This window comes from Mangifera indica, chromosome 4 (genome assembly GCF_011075055.1).
Source record: "Mangifera indica cultivar Alphonso chromosome 4, CATAS_Mindica_2.1, whole genome shotgun sequence".
Taxonomy (NCBI): domain Eukaryota; kingdom Viridiplantae; phylum Streptophyta; class Magnoliopsida; order Sapindales; family Anacardiaceae; genus Mangifera; species Mangifera indica.
In genome coordinates, this window is record NC_058140.1 from 20,265,518 (window position 1) to 20,291,214 (window position 25,697).

A 25,697-nucleotide genomic window follows, 5' to 3' on the forward strand; every position below is an offset into this window, starting at 1 on the left:
TGTCTGGTCATTCATGAATAGCTAAGATATAAACGAGCTAGGCAGGTAGAGGCAAATTTGTATTTGTTGTCTTGTGATTTGTCTTCTGAATATTTAATGAGAAACGAGGCAAGCTAAGCTATGCACTTCAATTGATGTGGAATAAAACTTAGCAATAAAATTATCTATATAATACAAAATTAAGTATATAAATAATACGTCATAATATGATTAGATTATTTTGAATTAAATGTATATTTAAAACTCTGTGCACATAACATTATTCTAAAGCTAGATACATCATCATATATCAAAATATGTTTTCACCAAAACCAAATATTACACCTTCCATTACATGAGACAGGATCTCTCACAGTCAAGGCCACAGGGAGTAAAGTTTCTAGGAGGACTGCCTCCTTTATTCATTTTATTTGTTCCATTCAAGCTCTTCTTAATTATAATATTAATCACTCACATAGTTATAATATTACTACAAACCACTAACCATTTTTGTAATGACATTCTTACAAACATAATTGTGCTTCTTACTCTGCTTAATCCTCGTGAGTTCATCAGTTTTTGTATCTCAGACTTTTGGCCCTCTTCCTCTTCCATGTCTCTGACCCTGCCTCTTAGAGCTCCAACACCAGGTCTACAATGGAAGTTAACCATATAATTAGATCAAGACTTTCACTAGGAATATTAGTATCAAAATAACCATAACATTATGCATGTAATATATAATCAATAATTAGAGACTACATCTTCATTAAAATGAACCTATGTTGTCATCTGTATATAGAGGTAGATTCTAGTTGAGCTGAACCCAAATAGGAATTGACACAAGCTTGGCTTGATTCCAGAAGTTTAACTTGAGCTTGAGTCAATGATGAGGTTGTTGGAAAGTATCGGAAAAGAAAAAGGATCATTAGAGAGTATGAAGTAGAATAATCATTGAAAAATTAGAAAGGTCATATGAGATTATAAAAGAGAAGAATCATAAGAAAAATAGAGTTTTGGAAGATGATGAAAAAGAAGATGCTAGAGAAGAAGAAAAGTCGATGGAGAAAATTAATTTATTAACAATTTTCTTGGTGACTCATGAGATTCAATCCAACTCGAACTTAAGATGGGGTTACCCCAGTTTGAATTTAACTCTTTTTGAGTCAAACACTGAGTTGAGATAAAACCTACTCAGTTGGGATTTAGCCCCTATCTGTAAATCCATCTTATAAGATTATTTCACCTATATATGAATTGAAAATTAAATATGCAATAGAGAAAGTGAACAATGCTATTTATATTTCTGTATAGGCGAAGAACAAGTAGGTATGGTGTTTAGACAACAGAAACAAACCCTCAATAACGGGGTGGCATTGCATGCATAGTAGACCTTGGAATAGGAAATATTTGTGTACTTACAGTCAGCGTCTGTTTTGATCCAGTACTCCCTGTTTCCGTTTGAATCACAGCCCCCAAGTGTGATCTGTGGTGAAATGGATTGGCTCTTGTAGCGTCTTATCTTTTCTTTTAAGAGGTTTCTCTGAGGAAATATTGTAATGTCTTCATCAGTCACCATCTGACCTCCATTGTCTACTCTGTCATACTCCATACTCCTGTTCACCTTTTTTAGAGGCTTATCAGTCTTTTTCGTGGCCGTGGAACTCTCAGGGTGAACTTTCCTGTGGAACATATGCAGGATCTGCAGGCCACAAAAAACCCAGAAACAGAATGGTAAGATGAAGAGTTAATGTTGAATATACACTTAATTCACGGAGTTTTTGCAACATTACCTTGTGCAGTTTTGTTTCTGCTGAAGCAGAATCAACACCTCCACCAGTGGAGCTCCTGGAAGCATGAAGCATTTTTTTCTTTAATAATTTTTTCATAAGTTGCACAGCTGATTTATCAGCTTCTTTGTCAGTTCGCTTCTCCTCTCTCTCGTATTTACTTCCAGAATTAGTGTTCTCCTCAGCTAATTTAGTCCTCTGGAAAAGTTCTCCAAGCGATGTTCTATGTTCCTTCTTTGCCACGGTTGTGGTTTCAGACAATTCAATGGCTGAACCGAAAAGATATCCCTGGAGTGGACACACTGAAAACCCGTTTCCATTGTTGTCTTGCCCTTCCAACGGCTTCCCACTAAGAGTAATGGTGCTTCCATGGCTGCTCCTTCCATTACTCACGTGACTGTTCCTCCCTGATGACTCATAACATCCATCTTCCTTATTAGCTTCAGCTCCAAGAACTTTCTCCAACTCATCATTGATCAGCTTCAGTTCATTTTCTGTCACTTCCGTTTCCTTCTCAGTTATATTCTCAACAGAGATGCCGAATGTTGGCGTTGATGGGTGATTAACGCCAGGTTCAGAACCAAGGGTGCCAATTGCAAGAAAGCCATGGAATAATTCAGATAGTACAGCTGAAGTTTCTTGATCTTCATAATCTTCTTCTTCTACTCGGGCGGCTTCTAACCCGGCAAAAGAGCTTCGAAGCTGGTGCTCTCTGGGGCCTAATTGCCTGAATGGCTTGGTCATGGTGCCATAGTTTGGCTTTGGGTAGCATTGTTGGTCATCAGGCGATGGCTGCCCTGTAAGACAAGAACAGGCATTTCCTGACACAAAATATGTTAAAAGAAAAAGAAGCAACAAAAATAAATAAATGAAAACAACAACAACTCTGAGCAAGGCCAGATTGTTAACCGGCAGAAAATTTTCTAATTTGTTCTCTCAGGCCATTGTGTGATGTTACAGCTTTTATGTTTATATATAGTTCACATATCATAGTGCTTTATACAAGTCCTTGATAGTTCATGGGCAGCGGCTTTTTATATTTATATGCCAAGTCCCATAATCCGATCAGCTAAAAGAGTCATCAGGGCTCGACTCTTCATCCATTATTAATCAATGGATAGTCATGGATTCTCTTTCAATGCTCATGTACTCTGCCTGTTACATATGTTAGCACGGAAGATACGAAAATGGCAGAAGAAGTCTTACCAAGTGCAAAATCTTTGAGTGGTTCGCTGCTATTTTGCCGGAACTTCCGGTGCATCCAACCCAGTAACTGCAGCAGAGAGATTGAAAACATTAAAAACGTAAGTACATTGAGGAAGACAAGACATGCTTAATTTTCTGCGATGAATATTTGATAATTTGCCTGGTCTTCCTTACCTTCATGCTTAGCTCTCTTTAGGATTCCCAAGCTTTGAATTCGGTCACTCTGATTATGCTGAAATGGTGTTTAATCTCTAGATGTTCAGAGTAATGCTGAATATGAGCCAGTAATGAAAAATGATAGTTGTTTGAAGGTGTTTATCAGATAATAAAGGTGGGAGGAGAGAAACACAGAGATAGTTACAAGATATAGGTTGGCTATAGCTATTGATGGGCAAGATCAAATCATGTGGCCACAGATAAATGGATAGTGGGTCATCAAATCCCTTGTATTCAAGTTCATGTGCGTGGTTGGTCATGTAGAGTATGAGTTATTTATAGGTATAGGTAACTTTCTCTATTCTTAATTGGAGGTGCCAAACTATTCATTTTATATTTAAAACAAAACAAAATAAATAATTTTAATTGTGTTTATTCGATAGCTTTAATATGAAAATATTAAAAATTTGATACATTTTATATAAAAATTTGTAAGTTCAATCATTTTAATAAAAAAATTTGAAAATTCAATTTTTTTAATAAAAAAATCTGAAAATTTAACCATTTTATTTAGAGAAAACAAAATTAGATTTCTTGATAGTTTTATACCTCTAAATATTATGATCCCTTTATTTATTTTAATATTGTGCATGATTTAATTTGTTTTTGATAAAAATGCCAACCCTAGAACAAGTTTCTGTACATTAGCCTTAGTACAACCGAACTCGGAAGTTGACAATTAAACCAATTAGCAATTATTTGACAGAAAAAAAAATTAATTTGCTAGGTATAAATTTTTAGGGAAGAGCCCACAAAAAACCAGCATGAAATATAGAGAATAGTTTGCCAGAGAGCAGCAAAGGTTTCAACTTTCAATGAAAGTATGACAAAGAAGATCTCCTCCGGAATACGAAAAGTTTTATACCATTCTGCGCTTCTTGTTGAATGGTACATTTCTGTGGGCTCCCAATATATCACCAGTACAAATTTCTAGTCCTGCGCTTAGGGACTTGTTGATCTCGAATCACTAAAGAGAAAAAAAAAAAAAAGCATTAGCGATTTAACAATTATTAAGCGGGTAATATACTATAAGTTTTTTTTTTCTATAATTTTAATAATTAATTATTTATATTTTTATTAAAATTAAATAAATTTATAATTTTAATAAAAAAATTTATTATAATTTTTTCAGTTAAAAATAATAGTGACAAGAATAAAAATATTTTTTCTTTTGTTAAAAGCATCTTTTTAATAGTGAATGATTTGGGAAAACACTAAGCTATTGTAGGATTTGAACATATAAGGAGAGTTATATGTTGTGATTCTAAATCTACAAAATGCGATTTAAATCTCACGTTAAAAATATGAGTTTTTTATATGATATTTATATAATTTTGATTTTTCTAATTTCAATAATTAGTTTTTGTATGTAATTTTTTAAAGATTTATATCATTTTGTATTATATAATTACAGTGTTCTACTTGCGATGAGCATTAGAGTCAAAAAGTATATCGGGGCATTAAGGTTAGAGTGTACGGGCATGCACCATATAACAATGCAATTTTTGCCTATGTGGGCATTAGGCTCGAGATTGGAAAGTATGTGCCTGCATACACACTCTTGTCAGATCAAAAATTATATATAAATTTTTAATGTGAGTTTTCTATAATTTTGAATTTTTTATTTAACTTTTAAAATATATATTTTTTAAGATTCATATCATATTAACATTATTTTTTATTTTAATAATATTTTATTATAACTATAACATTGACATTGACGTGATATATATTGTTATTGTGTGACTATAAATTAACCAAGTAGAAGGTTTGAAAATCATGAGTGATAACCCAACTTGAAACAGAAGATCGATCAACTCATCTTCCTTGTCCTTCATTGTTAGCCTGTCGTGTTCAACTTTTTAGATAATGAAGATCAATCGAGCAGAAATATGTCCTCACTTATAAGGAAAAGCTCAACTGGCCCTGGGGATTTTGGCCCTAGAATTAACTGTGCGTGTGTGTCCCACTATCAATCACATGAACACGAAGAAGCTGAAAATTCAGAAACGGGTTTACAACTTTGAGACAAAGCTATATAATGCAGATATTAATTATTGAAAGATGGGAAAAATATATAAATAATCCAAATCAGGATTAACCCATTATCTCTCCATATATGCATAAATACATAAAGTAAGATTTAGAATTATTGATATCAATAAAATATAAAAAAATATTATTATATAGATATTTTATATCACTTATAACGATTAATTAAATAATTTACAAATTTATAAGATATTAATAAATATTTTAAATTATAAAATTTTAAAATTATATACACTTTGATATAAACTAGAAGAAGTTTAAGTTTATCTCTAATTAAAGTAGTTTGGGTCAAACCGAACCCTCCCTAAAAAACTGCAGTGAACTAGGTCTCCTAGGTCGGCAAAATCTTGATAGGGCCAAACTACTGAACAAGCAATAAGACAACTAATGATTGAGTTGAGTCGTGTACACACAGAGGAGATAGTTGTAGAAAGTTGTGCATTTCCATGCCATTTTAGCAAATCAAGTCTTGAAAATCAATGGAACTAAGAGTAGGAAAACGAAACACCATAGCCAGATGGAGGTTGTCATTCAAATGGAAGATTTTCCATTTAAATGGTGTTACATTTTGAGGAGGAAGTGACCTTCTTCCAACGAACAAGTAAATTTTGCATGGGATAATACCATCCAAAAGATAATCCAATTGGGATTTTCATTTTCTCTTGTCCCGATGTAGTTTATGAGCTATGTATAATAATATTAATTTAGATATCAATAATAATTATATTATATATTATAATATATATATATTATTCAATCACTTCGATAATTATCTTGATTGATACACTTTTTTAAAATAAACTTTGACATAAATGAATTAAACCATACACGAATTACTCTTGATTGATACAGATAAAATAAACTTTGACATAAATGAATTAAACCATCTTTACCACATCCTTGCTATAGAATCATTATTATTAAATAATATATTCTTGAAAAAGTAAACAGTAATAAAAGTATTAAATAAATCCGTAAATAGTCTAAATATCCAAACTAATAACCAAATTAGAAAACAAAATAACTAAAAAACTAGTTTGATTATCAATATGATAATATTTGTAAACTGATTAACCGAATTGAATTAAATTTAAATATTGTGAAAAACATATTTTATTTCATTTTTTACGATTGTTAGTTCAATAAAGGACAACCATACATATTCTACTGATGGTCCACCACTTGAATGAATTGAAGAAAATGAAAAGTTTGAAGCTATAACTAATGACCGTTCTTATAGACCTTCAGTTAAAAAATGATTAATTTACAATCCGATTAATCTCTCAATTAATTCAGTTTTGATTTACAATTTTCTTAAAAGTCAGTTGGGTTCAAAAAATGATCAAACTTGGGTTATCAAGTTTTAGACAAACCTAAAAAGTAAGGTCGGATTGATTCATGATATCGTGCCAAACCTCAATTCGGTAGCCAATATGAAACTAGAATACGAAACTGTTGGACTGTTGGCTGCCACAAACATGAGGGAAACTGACCCTCTAGGAGACACTTCAAAGCAAGGCAAGTGCACTGCCACGTGACACATTTTCTATCATCAACAAGTCATGATCAACACTGCATGCATGCATGCAATTAATGTATGGTGATCTTTTGTCACATTGCCATTTAAATTCAGGTTTTCTTATCAAATTTGATATAGGGGCTCTGTAGAATATCTTGCAAACGGTATAGTCAGGCAAGATATTAAGAAATTTGTCCAGCGTCTGCTTTGCTTGTGGCTGTGGATTCAAGTGACCAGCAATCAGAACACAAGGAAAGTAAATAATAAGTCCAGATTGAATTTGCAGCCTCAAACATTGAGCAAACAATCATAGAAAAATATGAATATCCAACATCATCAGGTGTTGGGGGGTTGGACGCTGAGTTTCCTGTCGGCTCTCCATCCTTAGGCAGCTTCAAGCAAGTTCAATGTGAACTGAACTTTTTTTATTCGAATCGGGTTCAAGTCAAATCCACCCTTTATTTATTTGGTAATTCCCTAGATACAGCTGTTGGCTCTGTCCAAAGTCCAAATTTTTTGTCGCATTCCGATACATATATTTGAATTATACATGATGAATATCTTCAAGCTTTCTTCTACCAGTAGCTTATAGAGAGAAAAGTTTAAAATCAAGAAAAATAAAACTTATTATTGCTGGCTCCAGAAATTCCATAATAGATCGCAAGTCACACACCACATGCAAGAATCTTTTCAATTTTACTAATCTGCATGGAATTTAACTAATCATATTAGTTAATAGAGCTCAAATAAAAAGAGGTTGGGGCTCAATTTAAATTTAAATCCATCATGATGTGTCATGTTAGAGAGTCAAATGAATTATGTTTTTTGTTTTTGGAGTTTGGTTTTTGTAACTTAATCAAATCTTGAAGTCATTCATGAATCTAGTAGCTGAATTGTTGAAACATCAATTCTATCGAATTAATTAATTAATGTCAATAAACCATAGCTAGTAAGGTTGTCATTTGTCTAAATTATTTGAGTTAATGATTGGATTTACTTTTATAAATGAATTGTTTAAAATAAACTAATTTATATCAAATTTAAAATTAAATTTTTTTCATTCTGAGTTCAATCTTTAATTAAACGACTTAGATCCCAACCTTAATATCTAGCCTAATTCTCTGCAACCATCATAAAAAGAGCAGTAACATCAACATCAATGAACTAAAATGGGCCAATTAGCAGCGGCATTTGTGGGTTCTAATAGAGAATTATATGTGGTTCTCCTACTTCAGGGATTGATAGCAGCGGCCTGTGGGTTCATCATTTTCGTAAGGGTAATATTATGCTTTTAAATATTTAATTAGGTAGCTAAATAATTTATATTATGTGATTAAAAACTATTTTATTATTAATTTTAAATTAAATAATTATAAGATAATATATTATTATTTAAATAAATAATTAAATATTTTAAATTATATATATATAATTTTATTATTTCCCTTGATGAACTAAGTTACTATTCCATATGTAACTGGAGCTAAAAATAATAATGCTTGTTTAGGTTTAACCCGTAGTTCGGAATTGTCCAAATCCGTGGTGGCTGAAACTGAAACTCAATTGAATTAAACTGATGTCTTGGACAAGGCCCAAGTTCAACTATGGTCTGGTCCATCAAATCAATCTATTTCAGATAAAGCAAATATATTTTATTTATTATTTTCTTAATTTAATACCAATCCTTAACAATAATTAATTCACGTGATTGATGTGATTATAATAATAATAAGCAGAGGATGGGAGAGAGTCATAAAAATAACAGAGATTATTTAACATGATTAAATATATATGTCTTGATAAAAAAAGAAATATTACATTTTGATATGTGACAATTTACATATAAATTCAAAAATTAATTTTCATTTCATATATAATTACTTTTTTGCCCGTGAACACAAGATAAAAATGAAAAGAGGTTAAGAAACTTCTACTTGCCTCGCTCTTCTATTTGTTAGAGCTTAACTTGGTGTTTCATCGGGTGTCCATAAATTTGGTTAATGACATTATAACACATGTTACTACACCCATTCAAATTATCAAAATCTTCAATTTTGGTGGTACTAAATATTCATATTGATAAGTCAAAAACTAAAGTTGGAGAATATTATACTATTGGATGAAAAAATGAGAAGCAATTTGAGGAAGATGAAGACGGTGTGTGTCACAGCAGCACTAATCACTATCCCAGGTGATGGAAGAGGTTGTGATGACACAGTGATGGGCTTTTTGCTCAAATTGATGTTCATTGGTTTGTCACTCTCGAACCAAACAAAACGGAAGCAGACAATGGAGAGTCCACAAGAATTTTATTTATTGCGTTTGTTTCGCTTGTTTATAGTAGTAGCCTTCTTCAGCAGCAGCAACTCTTTTCTGTCTATAGCTGCCATTTGCCAAACTTTTTAACTCTCATTAACTCTTTGCTTGGCGCTGTCCACACTCCACTATTTCAGACTGCCATTATCAACACAACCAACTCTTAATTTTTTGCTTCTTGTTCTTTTTCAATTCCCATTGATTCTTCTGTCACAAAAAGACCATATCTACAAACCAATAAACAATCCCTTGGCTGCTCCGGTACCATCTTCAATAGACACAAATCATATCAATCCCTTATATGGGTCCCTAAAAAAATGGATCTTCCCTTATCATAACAACATAGAAAAAGGATACCCACTTCCCCATCCCAAGTGCCTATCTAAAAATTTACAACACTAATTACTCTTAGAGGTGGACTGGGTGATTACTGTTAATCTCGTTAACAATATTGTTTTCATATCGATAGCTTTCTAATGATACTATAAACCAATTTGAATGAACTCAAACTAGGTATAATTCCATCCAAACTTGAATCTGGATCAAACCCACTTCAAATTGACACCTAATGTCTCCTTCAAAGAAGATAACCTAAACAAGAAGCTTAATTGTACCTCTGGTATTTGTTCTTCATTAGGGTACCCTGCATTTCTAAGGATAAGATCCAACCTAAGTATCCTAGATGTAAGAAACATAAGGGCACCTAACAAGCCTTTAAAAAAGATTAAATTATTACTCGAAAGATGGTTCCAGCAAAAAAGAATCATAGAAAATGGCATCAATTGACATTTATATAAAGAGAAGAGAATAAACTAATATTAAATACAATCCCAGTTCATAATAAAGCATACTACCCAATAATTCCCATAATTTTAATCTTTCCACTAACTATCAAATCTCACATTCCATTGGCCCACTTCACAAAAACTATCTTCACCTAATCACATACTTAAATTCTAAGCAAAAATTTAATCACCCAGAAAGTTATTCTTATTCATTCATAAACATATTTTTCTGAAGTGACTTCTTGCCTGCAACCGAATTCACAATCCAGCCAAATTAAGGAACAATATAGAGTAAAAGGAAAGGGAACATTTCATCGCAAAAATAGAACAAATTTGTTTTTCCCGCTAATAATTTTTTTTTTTGTGGGCTCTCGGCTCGGAAATTAAAAAAAGAAAGTGTTTTTAAAATAAAAAATTCATTTTTATTGACCTTAAGCATTCGGACTCCAAAGCGACCACAAACGAGAATTGAATAACCCTAACACGTCCGGCAGCACTTTTCTAGCCAAACCCTTGTGGTTGCTGCAGCAGCTACCTCCCGCCGCCGTTGCTCGTACAAACTCTGTCGTCGTCTCGTCCGCCGCTGGCAAGGACCCACCGGAGAAATCTATCACCTCGTTTTTCTCAACCTCTTCTATGGGCGAACTCACGAGTGACACGTCGTCGTCTGACAAGACCTCCTCAGCAACAACAGTAACGTTATCGGTTGGTTGTTTGGAGTCTTCAAGTTCTTTTTTAAGAACAGAGCTTTCGGGTTTACCCGGGTTGTTATTCTCGGAACCAAAACGGCGTGCCGTTTTGTCTCTTCTCTTGGCTTTCCCATTTTTCTTAGACTTCTGAGCTTCACCGTTGGTCAAGTGATCTTCAAAGGCTTCAATGGCTTGGTGAATAAGCTCCCGGTTCGGAGAAGAATCCCATCTGAACCAGTAACTGGTATAGCAGTCAAAACAATCGCAATCAAACATAGGAGGCTTATGAGTAGTAAGAGCGTTTCCGTTGCCGTTGTTGTTGCTGCTGCTACCATTTGCAGCGGCAGTCCTCTTCGACGACTTCCTCTGGGTGATCGATGAAGACAAAGTTGTTGCAGTTGTTGTTTTGATTGACCTGGTTATAAGATAAGCCAAAACATCACGGTCCTCGAGAGGGAGGACAGATACAAGAGCAATAATGGCCGCAGGTAGAAGCTTCAGCAAAGAAAGATAGTCCCCGTCTGAAGAGGAAGAAGGAGGAGAGGGAGATGGGTATACTTTACCTTTGTTCTTTATCTTCATGCTTCTTTTTCTTCTTGCTTCTTTTCTTCGAGCTGAAATGGTTATGGGGTTCATTATTGTACTTTGCCTTGTTTTATCTTTATCCTTTTCTTATTATTTATTTATTAAAGAAAATAAAAAGTTAGAATTATTTGGTGACATGATAAATAGTTTTTATTTATTTATGTAATAATAATTATAAACGAATATTTTAATTTCCTTATTCAACAAGGCAGGGAAGGCTGAGTACGTCGGACAGAGGGAGAAGTTACCGTTCCTTGTTTTTTGAGGTTAATATTTGTACGTCTCCTGTTTAGCGCGTGTAAAACACGGTTATGAGTACCATCCTTAATCAAGAAACCGTTTGAAGTTGAGCAAAATAGGCCAAATCACTATTTTTCACCTCAGGTTCAGTGTAAGCGCAATTTTTTATTTATTAATTATTAAAATTTTAAAATTTTATTTATTTTATTAAATTTTTTTATTATTATTAGAGGTAAAATTATTATTTAATTAAAAAATTTATTTTAAAAATTAAAAATTTATTACAATTTTATCCTCTAAATTTAAAAACTAATAATAAGTTATCTGACCAAAATTTTAAAAAACTTATATTATCTTTTGGGTTTTCATAATAGTTGTTGTTGATTAGAAACAAAAATGATAATGACGTTCTTTCTCTCCTCTAACTTTTTTTTTAGTTATAATATATTTTTAATTATTATTGATCATCTTTTTCTCTCATCAATGACATTACAAAAAACTAAGATCTAAATCTCGTATTATTACTAACAACAAAATGAGTATAGGAATTTTTCTTGTTCCCATGACAAAAAAAGGGTGGGGAATGATTTCATGTAAGAGAAATGGGATGGGGAAAAGTGAAATTCAACTCTTCACCCATTGTCATTTTTTATATAAATTTCTTTTAATCATAGTTATATTTTTAAGTTAAATAAAAATAATTAATTAAATAAAATAAAATAATTTATAGATAAGTTTAATAAAACCAATAAATATAAATTAAATACACTTTGAAAAATAAGTTCTAAATCAATGTCGATTTAAAGAAGGGTTTGATCACTAATATATATGTAAAGCCAAGAAGAACTTCGTATAAATAATTATAATAAAATTTATGAATTAAAAAAATGACTTAAAGAAGCTAATTTAATTCTTTTAATTATGCCAGATCTTGCGGATTACATTGCAATCTAAATTTATATCACATCCCTACGTGATACCATCGAATGCTGAACCTAGGCAATGAATTCGGCGCGTGGAAATTCGACAGCCGAAGTTCGGCACTGGCGTGAAACTCGGTAGAGGTAGTGAATTTACCTTTTTAGCATCAAGTAGTACAGAGTTTGAAATCTATTTTGAAAATAATTAGGGGTAAATTCGTAATTAAATAAGCAAATGTCGATAAAGACTACCGACCAAAAAGCAAGTACGAAAATTTTATACGGTGGTGGTGAGAGCACGATAATTTGATTGGTCCGTCAAAGTAAAAAAATTTAAAAAAAAATTTGTTTACTTTTTTCAAACTGTATTTTGTTTTTTTTTAACCAAGAGACTTGTTGCCGTTTTTATTATTAATTTGATTCGTTTTTTGCGTTTTACACTTGTTTGTGTTTTTTGACTATGTGTCTATCTTATCTCATCGCTTACCCAGCAGCAGCTCTTTCTCATGTCCCATTGGAAATTTCCTAAGAGTATAAAAAACAAAAGGCCAAACTATTTTTCCCCCCAAGGTATGTTGTAATCTCAAATTTTTATCCTTTAACTATAGAAATACCAAACACCTACCCATGAGTAATTAAAATTAACGGTAATAAAGGTAAAATCGTTATTTTTTTATAATATTAAAAAATAAATTAAAATAGAATCTATTTTTACCCCCCATAAACTTTAAAAACTAAAATTTTTCCCCAGCTTAAGTTTAAAAAATGGCAGTTTCACCTTAGGGTTTCAGCTTAAGTTCTGCTTCATTACCGATGGTCTCTCACTCCCGAAACATCCTCTCCTACTAACTATCTCTTTCCTCCCATTTGGACATTTGATCAGCATCCAAAAAGCCTTGAGAGACGAAGAACTTTGTCAGGGAAGACGAAGTTCTTCGTCAGGGAAGACGAAGTTCTTCGTTTGGGAAGACGATTGTCTTCCCAGAGGTATTCTTTTGGGAAGACAACTGTCTTTCTAGACGAAGACGACGACTTCGTCTTCGTCTTCTCCGACGAAGTTCTTCATCTCCCAAGGCCTTTTGGATGTCAATCAGACATCCAAATGGGAAGAAAGAGATCGCCAAAAGGAGATGATGCTTCAAGAGGGAGAGGCCATCGGTAATGCCACTGGAGATTTCAAAACGAAACCCTAGGGTGAAACTACTATTTTTTAAAACTTAGGCTGGGGGAAAATTTTAATTTTTAAAGTTTAAGGGGGTAAAAAGTGATCAAATTTTAAGGCGTTAGGGTTCTGTTAAATTTAATCAGCCATGAGTGGGTGTTTGGTGTTTCCATAGTTAAAGAGTAGAAACTTGAAATTGCAACATACCTTGGGTGGGAAATAGTTCTTTGGCCAAAACAAAACCACATTCGATTCGTTTTTGTTTTTTTGTTTTTAATGCTAAACCACATCAAACATTATATAATTTACGAAGATTTTATTTGGTTGGGTTTATTTGTTGGTTGGCGCCTTTGAAGTTTTTTTTTTTTTGGAAGAAACGAGTCAAGCTAAAAGAATATTGCAAACCCTTATCACATAAACAAATTGAAGGCATAGTTGGGTTATTTGGCTAATGATGTTTAAAAGTGAACAGACATAATAGATTTTATATTATTTTTTAGGGTTATAATATTTAAAAGATATAATTACATATTTATATAAAAATTCAAAGGACAATACAAACCCTTAACTCTCGAAAAATAAGCGGACAACTAAACCGAAAAGAGAACTTCAACCCCATTGACCCCCGATTATTAGATTATTCCTCGTAACAAATCTCTATTAATCTATAAATATATTTTTTAAGTATAATTATATTTTAAAAATACCTATACAATTTAAAATATATTGTAATATTATAATATTTCTGTAAACCCTTTTAGAATTTATTTTAAGTGTTTGAAATTAAAAAAATATATAAAAATTTTATTTCATATAATTAACTTAACTTGTTATTAGAGATAACTGTACTTTACAATAAATTAATGAATATATATGATACAATCAAATTCTATTAACTTATAAATATAAACTAAGGTGATAATTTATAATAAAGTAACGTGATTATTTAATTTTTTTCATATTTTAAAATCAAATAATAAATTTTTATAATTTATTTATACATACAACATTACTCATTCTAGTAATAATATATTCATAAATAAAATATATAATTATAATTATAAAAATTAATATAATATTATATAATTAAATATTAATTTATCTTAATAAAAATCTATTAATTACGTTTATATTTATTATTAATACATAAAATATTATAGATAAATTATACTCACATCATTGTACAAAAATAACCAAAATTAAAAATAATAAGCCGCCATTAAATTGTCCCCGAAAGAAAGAAAACAGATAAAATAATTTAGTTTGATAAGTTTTTTTTTAATTTATTTTTTTGGTTTACTTTAGTGTCAGTTAAAGTTTTGATACATCATACGGCCCAATGTGTGTTTCCCACTCTAAACAAAACAAAATCATGCTATAAAATTAACTGTTTGTTTGGTCACAGGAATTCTTAAAACCCCACTTGTGATTGGTAATTTGAAACTCCCGCCCCAAGTTTGGCAAAATAACAGTTTTCACAATATAAATGTCTAAACTACAAACACATGTCTAAGATCAAACTCCATTAAAATTAAAAACGAACGATAATTTCTTTTAAAAAGAAATTGCCTCACATCTTTTCCATTAAGTCTCCTATAGAATCGGACTTGAAGAGGTGTCTTATGGCATGAATTATACCAAGAAAGAGATAATTTCATCATATTATATATTTTTATTACGATTTTTATGGATCTGATAATTAGTTTGTAGCTTTTTTTTAAGTGGGATTTGATTGAAAATTGTAAAATCACATTTTTTTTTTTGGATTTTGATCATTGGATTCAGCTAATTCCCTAATTATTACAAATGATTATATAAAAAAAATAAAATAGTTACATGTAATATAATTATTTCCATGACCCATCTCCATGGAGTTAAATTTTATTTATGTTTTAGAAATTTAAGGGGTGGCATTAGTTTCCCCAAGTATTGGGTAGGAAATTTATTTACTCATAATTAATTAACTAGTGGCCAGAGAGTGAAGTGAAACAGGGAACATGATGCGACATTTAGGAGGATTTTTGTTGCTCGGAAGGTCCAATGTAGCTTTTGGTACGGCCAAATCACCCTTGCCCATCCAGGTTTGATGCAAATTGATATTTCACATGTTAAGTTTGAAAACTTTAAATATCTTTTTTTTGGTTAAAATTTTATTAGTATTATCAAAGGTAAAATTACTATTTAAAAATTTTATTTAAACTCATATTTTAAAATTATTTTTAAGTTAAAAAATTATATTTTTACCTTCTAGACTTATATTTTTTAGGTTTACAAATTGATTTTCTTCCCCCTTTCTAATTCTGGAATTTCAACTCTTATATTTTCTCATATACATCCCCCTTGCCTTTTAAAAAATCATAATTTCACCCTTTTTTAGTTTTAATTTTTTATCATCACTGACATTCTCCTCCTCTGAAACCGAGTTGCCAATGTTCTTCTGCCTTCAATGGTGACTTCTGTCAATATAAAATGGGGTTGAAATTTAGTGAGAGATCTTGCTCAATTTTAATTGGACTTACTTGATCTCAGTGGATGATAGTGACAAGAAACTAAGAAGGAGGCTCTTGATGGCAACGCAAAAGAGAAGAAAAATCGTGTCTAAAGGTCGTTAGGAAAGAGTAAACTCGTCAAAGATTGATATTAGGCTTGATGATGGCTCAACCTTTGGCAGAGTGGTGGTTGGAGATAGAGGGGATGACATCAAAAATGTAACAACAATGAGAATAAGAGATTAAGGTGTGTATCGACAATATTTCAAAACCTTGGGGTGGCAAAAACAGAGAAAAATATGTGGGGGGTCTTTGGATTTGTCGAGGAAACCCTTGAACAAGGGAAAATAATAGATTTTGAAACACGAGCGGGACATAGTCGGCCTTCTAATAGCATATTAATTAATTACACTAAAAACGACTTCGTGCCCTCTTCATTATCCTTGTCTGGGAGGCCACAACCAGTCACAATCTTTTTGTCTGCCGACCACTGGATTTCAGGACCATGAAAGATTCCGGGGCTCTATAAATGTACTTCATTCTGAGCAATCACAGAATAGAAGAGTATTCGTTGACAAAAAGATGTAAAGTAGACATCGACGACCCTGTAGTTGACCAACCCAGATAATAATCAAACAAGATTCCAATCAAAGGGATACGCTGTTTTGTTCTGGTTCTCAACAAAATTTTCAGCATATTTTGTGGGTTCTGTTCTGTTGCTTGAATTAAGGATAGGTTCGATTCGAAGGAATGAACAGTATTGTCATAAAGTATACCTGGAATGATCAAACACATGGTAATATTGGTGGTGGTAAATTAATTACTGAAAGCATAAACCAATGATGAGACTTTGGTAATTAGCTTTTCTTGTTCATCATCTTTCATAATTAGTGGCAATGTCAACTTTTATGATTAATGGAACTTAAGAAATCAAAGGGAAAATCTACTGCTTTTACATTACAAAGAAACCAATATCTTCGTCTGAAACAAGGATTTTTTTATGAGCAGAAATGAAAACGCCATTTAAAGGAACAGAATCAGTCAGTTTTTTTATCTGTTGGTTGAGATTTGTTTGCAGAGGTTGAACGTTTATCCTCTGCATACTTTCCCTGAATCTCTTCTCTCTTCCTGAAGTACTTCTCAAAAGCCAGAGGAAGGAACCTTGGAATCAGGAAGCAGAAGAGATTAGCTGAGAAATACACTAGATTGGCAACAGCAAGAGCCCTCCGAAACCAAAACCAGGCCATGTCCTGAATCACAACAATTTCGATAAGCACATAAATTTCATATATATCATGAACAGAAAGTTTCGGAAATTACCTTTGGTTCCGCAGTGACGGGCAGAGTTCTGCTGAACCAAACACCAGATATCCCGTCAATGATCAGAAAGAGTCGCCTGACAGTATAAAGCAATGGAACCAGTGCCCTCACTGGTGCTGAAAATAACGATAACCCGCAGATGATGTTCTCAGTTAGTATTTGAAACGAGAGCAAGAACAAGTGAGGTGTGGCTGAGCGAACTGCTTCATCATCCCCTCCGGCGAATCCACATAAGCCAATTGATTTTGTGTAATATAGATTTCAATCTTTACACTTGTAGACCCAATATATATCAGAGTACAAGCCAAACGGTGGGTTTAACCACCTAAGTATTTTTTGATACAAATGACAATACACCCAGCCAAAAGACATTTTTAACACTCTAGGTTGCGGAGGTGTTGGAGACTCAAATAAAGAATAAATAAAGAGAGTCTCACATTTAATAAATAGAATAGTGATATATAAGTGTATGGATTGAATTTTAACACAAACTAATTGGTTTTGTATAATATGAATTTTAATATTTATATTTGTAGATCTAATATATATTTTCGACACCTCCTAACATGTAAGCCAGTGGCAAGAACAGCCCGACCGTGGTTCCTACAACAACATAAAACCTGAACAGTTTGCTCCCTTGGAAGATCTCCAGCGAGCTCGAGGAAGACTTGCCATGAGAGGGGAAGACAAAACGTGAAAGTGCCAGTAGATGAGCTGATGTAAAGGCGGGGAAGACTAAATCTAGAAGTGGGACGAGGCCACTGGCTGAGAAAACCATAATGAAGGCCACTAGTTGAAGCTCAGTTACTCGCAATGACCCCAACACAGTCCCCACTGCTCTTGACTGCTGCTGCGGGTGATTTATCAGAGTTCTTTGGTCAGCACCTGTGGCTCTGTCAACCTCATCTTGAGGCGCTACAGCAAGAGATACACCGGACATGGATGATTAAGAGAATGAAAGAGATCAGAGAGAAATTAAAGACAATTTCTGTGGAATGCGAATTAAAGCCAGTATCCGAATAGAGAGGGAAACGGGAAGAAGATTGCATTTAAAAAGAAATATGCCAGTGGATATCTGTGTAAGATAGAAACCTTTTTCTGATGTTGAAGAACGTGTTTGTGTGACAACTTGTGTTTGACAAATGGTGGTAACTCCACGTGGCGAAGCTACAGTTTAACATGTGGCAAGTACGTCTGTTCTCTCATGTGCCCATTTGAGGTCATCGGTGCATATTATTATATTATTTAAAGTTTTCTTTTAATCTAATATAAATAAATTTAGGGTCGAAGCATTGAACTCTATCTAAACAAATTCCCTATGATGTTATATAATTAAATAATTTTAAATTTAAATTAAAATAATATATAATTAAATAGAGACACATCACCAAGACATTAAAAATAGTTTATAAATTGCATTACTCATTAGAGAAAGTAAAATGATCATCATCATTCGTCACCATACAATACTTACCAAAACGAGGCCTACAGATCCAAAATCAAAGCCCATTTTTGCAAAATAAAAAGATCAGGCATACACTTGTCCAAAATGAAAGCCCATTGAAAGCTTAGGTCTACTCATCCAGAATCAAGCCCATTTTAGAATATGCAATTCCATTGTTTGGAATAGGGGCAGATATTATTCAAAGCGGTTGAAACTCAAAATCTTCTAAAATAAAAATGAACCAGATAAAAAGGTCAATTTCAAGGTTTAATTTCTTTTTCTAATTCCATTTTGTTGTCTGTTAAGCCATATGACATGATAGTGGTCAATTTGTCAGGAGTTTCAAATGTTAGACCCAGATAATAAAGAAGAAGCAAAGAACGAGTATAGCAATACCAATAAATAATACATATCCTTCTCAATGTCCCTGGAAATAATAATAATAATAATGTTAAATTATTATATGATTAAAATGTTGATTCATGTTGGACTGGGGTGGGGTAGAGACAAAATATAACGACACATTACATCAGATAGAAACAAAATTACGGTTGCACCTTTTCATCTCATAATCACATCTCTATTATTTTATTTATTTGTTTTCCAGATGCAATCAAAATTTCCATTAAAATTCCAACCAAAAATACTGCCTCATGGGCCATTAATATGTCTCAACAATGTTACGGGTATTTAGTTTTAAATATTTAATTTGATAATTAAATAATATATATCATTTCATATAATAAAATATTATCTTAACAATTAAAATTAGACATAGATAATTTAATCTAATGCACATTTTATTTTTTATTATAATACAAAAATATTAAATTCTAAAATGTTATTATGGACCATTCGAACTTGAATAAGGATGTTATTGACGTCCATCAACTACAATCAAACGAGAAATTTTTGATAGTGACAAATATGCTGATGAGAGACATTCAATAATTTATATGAATTATGAATTAAAACATATAAGATTGTGTACGTTTGTGACACTTCAATCATTTTATTGGATCAAAACAAAAAATGATTAATGATTTTAATGTGTTATTTTAATTAATTTTTTTATTTTTATAGTATAGAGATTTTTTTTCTAATTTAGTCTATAAATTCTTTATTTTTAGTAAATAATTTTAAATAGTGTTTTATATTCTACGTAAAATTTTGAACCTTAATTTATACGAAAATATTAAGACAGAGGATAACCATAACCAACGTAAATAGCAGCAACTAATAGAGCCGTTGTAAGACTAGTTAACTAATTGGATAAGTTTTTGGCCGTTACAAAATTAAATCAGGCCACGTCATTTTTGTACCGTTACCTTGCGCCGGCCGAGAAGCCGCACGCTTGGTTCGGTCAAACTTCATCGGTTCTATTCATACAGGTGGTACAACAGAGTTTCATTGATATCTCAAAAACGGTCCTCATTATCTGACGTGTCAGGATTTCATTGGATCTATCACAGATCATTACTCACCTACCATAACGCCAACGCATGCCAACTAACAACGAACGCCCCTTGTGGTGAATAACAATAATAATTGGCGTAAGTTTGCTTATTGTGGTCCACTTGCGTATGTTAGCATCTATCACTCAGTCAGACACACGCAGATAAGAATTCTAGAGTGTGCTATATAGCCCAGGATGCCGACACGTGTAATTGTAACTCTCCCGCGTCGTACATTTATCCGTTAACCCTAATCTCTCTCCCTTTCTTTCAGTATTTTCTCTCTCTTCTTCTCTCTGTAACTCTCTTTGGATTCAAGAAGAGAAGAGAAAGAAATTCTACGAGGATCATTTTGGAAGGATTTTAAAATAAATATATCATCGAAACTGTTGAGAGAGAAAGTAGAAATTCAAATGGGTAAGCTTTTATGCGATTCGACAACTGTTGCGGAAACGTTTCAAACGGCTTCTCCGACCGTGCATTGGCGAGACCCGAAGCCGTCCGTCGATCTCGTTGACCAGTCGAACGCAGTCGTAACCGCTACACCCGATGACACGTGGGAGGATGTGAGCGGTCTAGAGGAGCAACAGAAACGGCATTTGCAAAGACTCCATGCGAAGGGAGTCCTCTGGAAGCATCCGGAGGACCAGTCCCGTTCAATAGTTTTCAAGTTGTCTCACGGAGGAGAGGTGTCGGCGGACGGGAACTGCCTCTTCACGGCATCGCAAAAGGCGATGGCGCGTGAAGTGGACGCGCGAGAACTGCGAAGGCGGACGGTGAGGAGCTTTATGGAGGATCTTGGATCGGTGGGTGAAGAGGATAGAGACGCTATAAACGATGCGATTAAGCATATGTACTCGCCGGATCTGAAAAACGGTTGGGGGATCCACGTTGTCCAAGAGGTCAAAATGTTGGCCAAGAAAGAAGATCGGGTCGGTTGGACTCCGCTATCGACGAGCTCGTTCAGCTCGGCATGCAAAGGTATTTTTTTTTTTCCTCTCTTTTTAAAACTAAAAATGCATTTCATTCAGAATTTTGATTCAGATCGCTATACAGTTATGTCTTCATTAATGTTTTATTATTTGCATTTCTTACTGAAGAGAGATGGCCGCGGAATCTATATACAAAGAGAAATGTATTCCTGTGAATGATGTGCCGAGTTGGGCTAAGTACATGTTGATCTCTGGTTCACCTGATGATGAATATGATATCATCACTTTGCAGTATACTGAGGACGGTTTATTATCTGTAGATGAGAACAGGGAAGGTCATGCCGCTGCTTTTGGAGATGATATTGCAATCGAGTGCCTTGCAACAGAGTTCAAGAGAGAGATATATGTGGTTAGCAATTTGTGATTTTTTTTTGTTTTGTTGAAGTTGGTGCATATTGCAGAAATACGTAGTTGGTTTATCAAATTTGGTTTCAACTGTGCTGGGTAGTCGATTTGATTATGTAGTTTTGAAGTTTCTATGGTGCTGAAATGTTATACAGAGTCTATACGTGCAATCATATCTATGATTGATTTCTTGGAGATATGGGTCATAATCATATTTCTTTTTTTTTTTTTTAAATGATCAAACCGTCTATATTTGTTGGATAGAAAAATTCGAGATACAATGATCAGATTCACAACTATTGTATCAAACAAGTTAAGGTTTTACAAGCATGACAAAAATTCAAACCTAGATTTTCACTTTGAAAGTTATAATATTCCACTAGTTTTGTTAAATCTTGGGGTTTTATTTCTGTTTTTACTTCATGTTTAGTGTCTGTCGCTGTGATTTCTCATTTTTCACCAAGATGGATGGGTATTTTTAACCAAGTTATACACAGTAATGGCACATGAACTCTGACCATGATATAATTTGATCAATTTTAGGATGCTTGCATTTATGCTATGAAGAGAATGTTTAACAAATGGTGTCGCCAACTGCACTTACGTGAACAAAGTGAAGTGTCATGTACTTTTAATATGTCATGACTTGGATTATGTGCTCCAGTGAAAACATCATGTCTCTGTCCTCCTTTTGTGTTCCTTCTATTGATCAAATATAATTTGTTTCTTGGTGACACTGTTGGTGTAATCATGTCAGAGTTTGTTCTTACGGAGTTAATGGACAGAGAGTGTTTTGTGAAAGATGGGCATAGTGACTTAAGCAGAAAAGAATTATATTTAGTGGTTTTGCTCATGGCAGCACCATGTTATGGGGAAGCCCTCTCTTATCTTGGGCATGCTTTTTTTTGTCTATGGAAATGTACTCAGTTCTATTACAAGAAAAAATTTCTTTAATCCTGGGGTTTGAATTTTTTTTAACTATGTCTTCTGTTTTTGTGTTATCTGCAGGTGCAAGCACATGGATCCGATGCAATGGTTGATGAAGAAAATTGTGTCTTCTTCCTTCCACACCGACCAAGAAGTGAAATTTGTGAACCTCCGTTTTTCCTATTTATGAAAGGAACAGGTAACGACAGTTTTTGATTTTGAAGTGGGGCTGTTAGTGCTTTGTACTTACTTCTGTTCATTTATGCACTGTGCCTCCCATTTGGATCACTTAGTTATTGTTGATATTTCCAGCTTTATTTTCTCTACAAGCAACTGATAGGAATTTCCTTGCACACACAGGCTGGTGTGGTGCCGGGGCTGATCATTATGAGCCATTAGTCGCACATCCGTGTTCACTTGTCTCCAATGAGAAGGTTGCTCTGGTACTTTGAGGACAATAGTCTGCAGTTTTGTGGCGTAGAGTTTGGGTAGAAGTAATTATATTCTTTTTTCTCCTCTCGAAGGCATGCAGTTTAGTTCTTCTCCTGATTCCTTTCTGGGATCACAAGGAGAAGAACTTGATTACATAGAAATCAATTTTTTGTTAACATTTTTTTAGAGTTGGTCATCTTTGACTCTTAACTAGCAGGTTCCGTGCCTGCACTTGAGCAAACCCTGTAATGTTTTTGTAGTGTTTCTGCCGGCTTCTCTTGTTTTTGTTGAGCTCTTTTTGTTGTTGCTTGTATTGGTGGTCTCTGGTGCTATTTGGTCCAAGCCAGAATGGTGCCATGATGTTGTATTTTATGATGCTCTTCACTTTGTCCATGAAAGAAGAGACTCCATTTAGCCGATTTTGGTATTTACTGTTTTGCCCATGATCTTTGTGGAACTACGGCTTCTTTCAATCCCCGGCAGTTACGTATGCAAAGCACGTGGGTGCCAGTTTTTATTGCTAAAATAAAAAAGGCTTTTGCTAAATAGCCCCTGAAACTAAAAGAATTACTTGTCATTCCCACCAACTTTGGGGAATGACCGCGAATTCTTCCGTTGGAGCAGACGACATAAAAAATGTAAAATAAAATTGGTATTTCGAATGAAAACAGAAGAAAAATTTGGAAAGAAAAGAAAAGAAATGGAATAAGAAAGCATAAAAATGGAATCTATAAAGAAAGATTCTAAAAATATTTGTATTCCCACTAAAAACCAAATTGGAATAAGAGAAAATTTAGATAGTGATACAATTTATATGTATTTCTAAAAAATTAATTAACAAATTTAGTTATTTGAGAATGGAGGCCGAAGCCTAAAGGGTCTTGTTTTTTTTGGTCCAATTTATCTGAGGTTTGAGATCCCTTCCAATTTAGGGTAGTTTGAATAGAAACTAAAATTTAATAAATTTTTTAATTGCATTTAAGTCTCGACTTATTAATTTTAAATTGATTTCAGATTAATTATTTTATATTCAAAGAGATTTCGTATTGAGTCTTGTTTGTGTTCAGATTGGAACAAATCTAGTCTTTATCTTCACTAATTTATTGATACAAAACATTTTAGATATCTATTATAAAAATAATAATAATAAAATTGTATGCATCATAATTTAGATACTGATAATTATATTATTATATGATCAAATAATTTTAAATTAATTATAAAAAAATTTAATTATATAATAATACATCTTAATTGATACCTTAAATAATGTTTATTTTAAATATACGGAAGTTAAAAAAAACAATATTACACTGCAATTAGGAGGATCTAATTAGTTATCTTTGCTGCCTAATAATTTTTTAACCACCCAAATTTGGCGTAGCTGGGCAGCATTAAGTGACGAAAGCATAACTTTTATGAGCCCCACTTCTATGAAGCTTCAGCAATAATCCACTTCCTTTCTCTCTTACATTAAGTAAAGGATCTTTTAAAATAGAATCTGAAATTTCCCATTTCCCAAAAGTAACATACCGATTCGTTGAACTTGAACCTGTTATTTTTTTGTAGGAAAGGGGTGGACCTGAATCAACTATTCGATTTGAGTTTTATTTGTTTCTCTTTTTAAATATTATTATTTATTTTATTAATATTATTATTTATTTTATTGATAATATTTTAATAATATTTTACACCAACTCAAATAAACTTAATGAGTTCTGAGCTTGGATTAAATCGAATCTACTATTTATTTTTTTAATTTCAGCAAATTTCACCTTCATATCCAAGGGTAGGTTGCAACTGGAACTAGAGAGAATACAGAGAAAACTTTTTTTGACAATGACTTTGATTTCATGATCACTCAACTGTGTATCTCTTTTTACAAGCCAACCTTTTTCTCCATTCAACAAAACGTGCTACCTAATGCTTTCAGCTTTCGATTATGGAGGAGAAAGCAGAATAATTTAATACAAAAAGCAAGAATATGGCAGATTGACAAGGACAATTTTCAAATTTTTAGTAAAATTTTCTAGTGCGTTCAGTGAGCATCCATGAAGAGCGAGAACAAAATATTATCACAGTTTCTAGTGCTAACTCATCTGCTTTTAATATATAAAGATCAAATTTAACAGTGAAGTTAAACTGGAGGAGAATGAATTATGCACTAAATATCTTCTCACTTTTCTTTTTCATTAACTTTCTTCTGTTTGTTTTGTCATCACAAATGAAATTATTGTACTTATATCTTGAAACAGTGTTCATATATGTGAATCACCAGCACATTTAGAGGGCAATTTGTTTTGATTGCATAAGGCACAACTACTCTCTCTCAGCACATACACTTACAATTTTTATATACAAATCTTAATTAAAAAATACTTGACAGACATATTAGAAGGTTAGCATGTTCGTAGTAAGTCACACTAGTTCTACCCACAGATAGTACTTGCTTGAATGCAAATTGTTATTCTATTCGTTGTCTATTGTATTTACTAATGAAAGGTTCATTAACCTAATCTCTATGCTACCATAACAAATCTTTTTGAAAAATCTATATATTATTGGCTTAATCACATTTCTAGAATTTGGACAATCCCCTCTCGGAATTGGGATCACCACTGTGCAAAACATATTATCTCCTTTTTTTTTTTTTTGTAATAATATATAAAAGCTTTTGAGTTCACTGCACTCGTATGAACATTATCCATGTATTATATAGAATTTAAGTTGACCAAATGGAATATACATCTAATTAAGACTGATATGCGATGCATATTGTACATTCATTTGATTCAAAAATTTTATGATCAAACTTAAATCCTTGAAAAAGCTATT

The 25,697-nt window shown here is 32.8% G+C and overlaps 4 protein-coding genes across 5 annotated transcripts; 1 reads left to right on the plus strand and 3 right to left on the minus strand.

Annotated features, from left to right (window-relative positions):
• Positions 1 to 262: 262 nt before the first annotated feature.
• Positions 263 to 3,435, minus strand: LOC123213442 (protein LAZY 1-like). Of its 2 annotated transcripts, none has more exons than XM_044632880.1 (5): positions 3,150 to 3,435; positions 2,976 to 3,042; positions 1,773 to 2,566; positions 1,402 to 1,681; positions 263 to 631 (listed from the first exon to the last, which is right to left on the minus strand). In XM_044632880.1, exons 1-5 carry the CDS (start codon positions 3,153 to 3,155, stop codon positions 612 to 614), a joined length of 1,167 nt encoding a protein of 388 aa, XP_044488815.1. In that variant the 5' UTR covers positions 3,156 to 3,435; the 3' UTR covers positions 263 to 611. The 2 variants fall into 2 exon arrangements, with proteins under 2 accessions (XP_044488815.1, XP_044488813.1); XM_044632878.1 differs by having other exon boundaries at positions 1,773 to 2,590.
• Positions 3,436 to 10,045: 6,610 nt separating this feature from the next.
• On the minus strand, positions 10,046 to 11,205 carry LOC123213214. The gene has a single exon (XM_044632602.1). It carries the CDS (start codon positions 11,186 to 11,188, stop codon positions 10,295 to 10,297), a length of 894 nt encoding a protein of 297 aa, XP_044488537.1. The 5' UTR covers positions 11,189 to 11,205; the 3' UTR covers positions 10,046 to 10,294.
• A 5,667-nt stretch (positions 11,206 to 16,872) lies between these two features.
• On the minus strand, positions 16,873 to 18,208 carry LOC123214375. The gene is made up of 3 exons (XM_044634115.1): positions 17,830 to 18,208; positions 17,269 to 17,498; positions 16,873 to 17,198 (listed from the first exon to the last, which is right to left on the minus strand). The coding sequence occupies exons 1-3, from the start codon at positions 18,206 to 18,208 to the stop codon at positions 16,986 to 16,988; spliced, it is 822 nt and encodes a 273-aa protein (XP_044490050.1). The 3' UTR covers positions 16,873 to 16,985.
• A 2,190-nt stretch (positions 18,209 to 20,398) lies between these two features.
• LOC123213440 lies at positions 20,399 to 23,319 on the plus strand. The gene is given in 5 exon segments (XM_044632876.1): positions 20,399 to 21,096; positions 21,099 to 21,147; positions 21,267 to 21,507; positions 22,512 to 22,629; positions 22,791 to 23,319. Coding segments are annotated over 5 exon segments (1,017 nt in total). The 5' UTR covers positions 20,399 to 20,579; the 3' UTR covers positions 22,883 to 23,319.
• The last annotated feature ends 2,378 nt before the right edge of the window (positions 23,320 to 25,697 follow it).

Coding starts and splice junctions, on each gene's coding strand:
- LOC123213442 (XM_044632878.1), bottom strand. Junction 2,591..2,975: donor ACTCAAAGATTTTGCACTTG/GTAAGACTTCTT, acceptor ATTTTGTGTCAG/GAAATGCCTGTTCTTGTCTT. Junction 1,682..1,772: donor CAGAAACAAAACTGCACAAG/GTAATGTTGCAA, acceptor TGTGGCCTGCAG/ATCCTGCATATGTTCCACAG.
- LOC123213214 (XM_044632602.1), bottom strand. CDS start 11,188: ATGAACCCCATAACCATTTCAGCTCGAAGAAAAGAAGCAAGAAGAAAA.
- LOC123214375 (XM_044634115.1), bottom strand. CDS start 18,208: ATGTCCGGTGTATCTCTTGCTGTAGCGCCTCAAGATGAGGTTGACAGA. Junction 17,499..17,829: donor GCCACTGGCTTACATGTTAG/GAGGTGTCGAAA, acceptor CAATTGGCTTAT/GTGGATTCGCCGGAGGGGAT. Junction 17,199..17,268: donor CCGTCACTGCGGAACCAAAG/GTAATTTCCGAA, acceptor GTTGTGATTCAG/GACATGGCCTGGTTTTGGTT.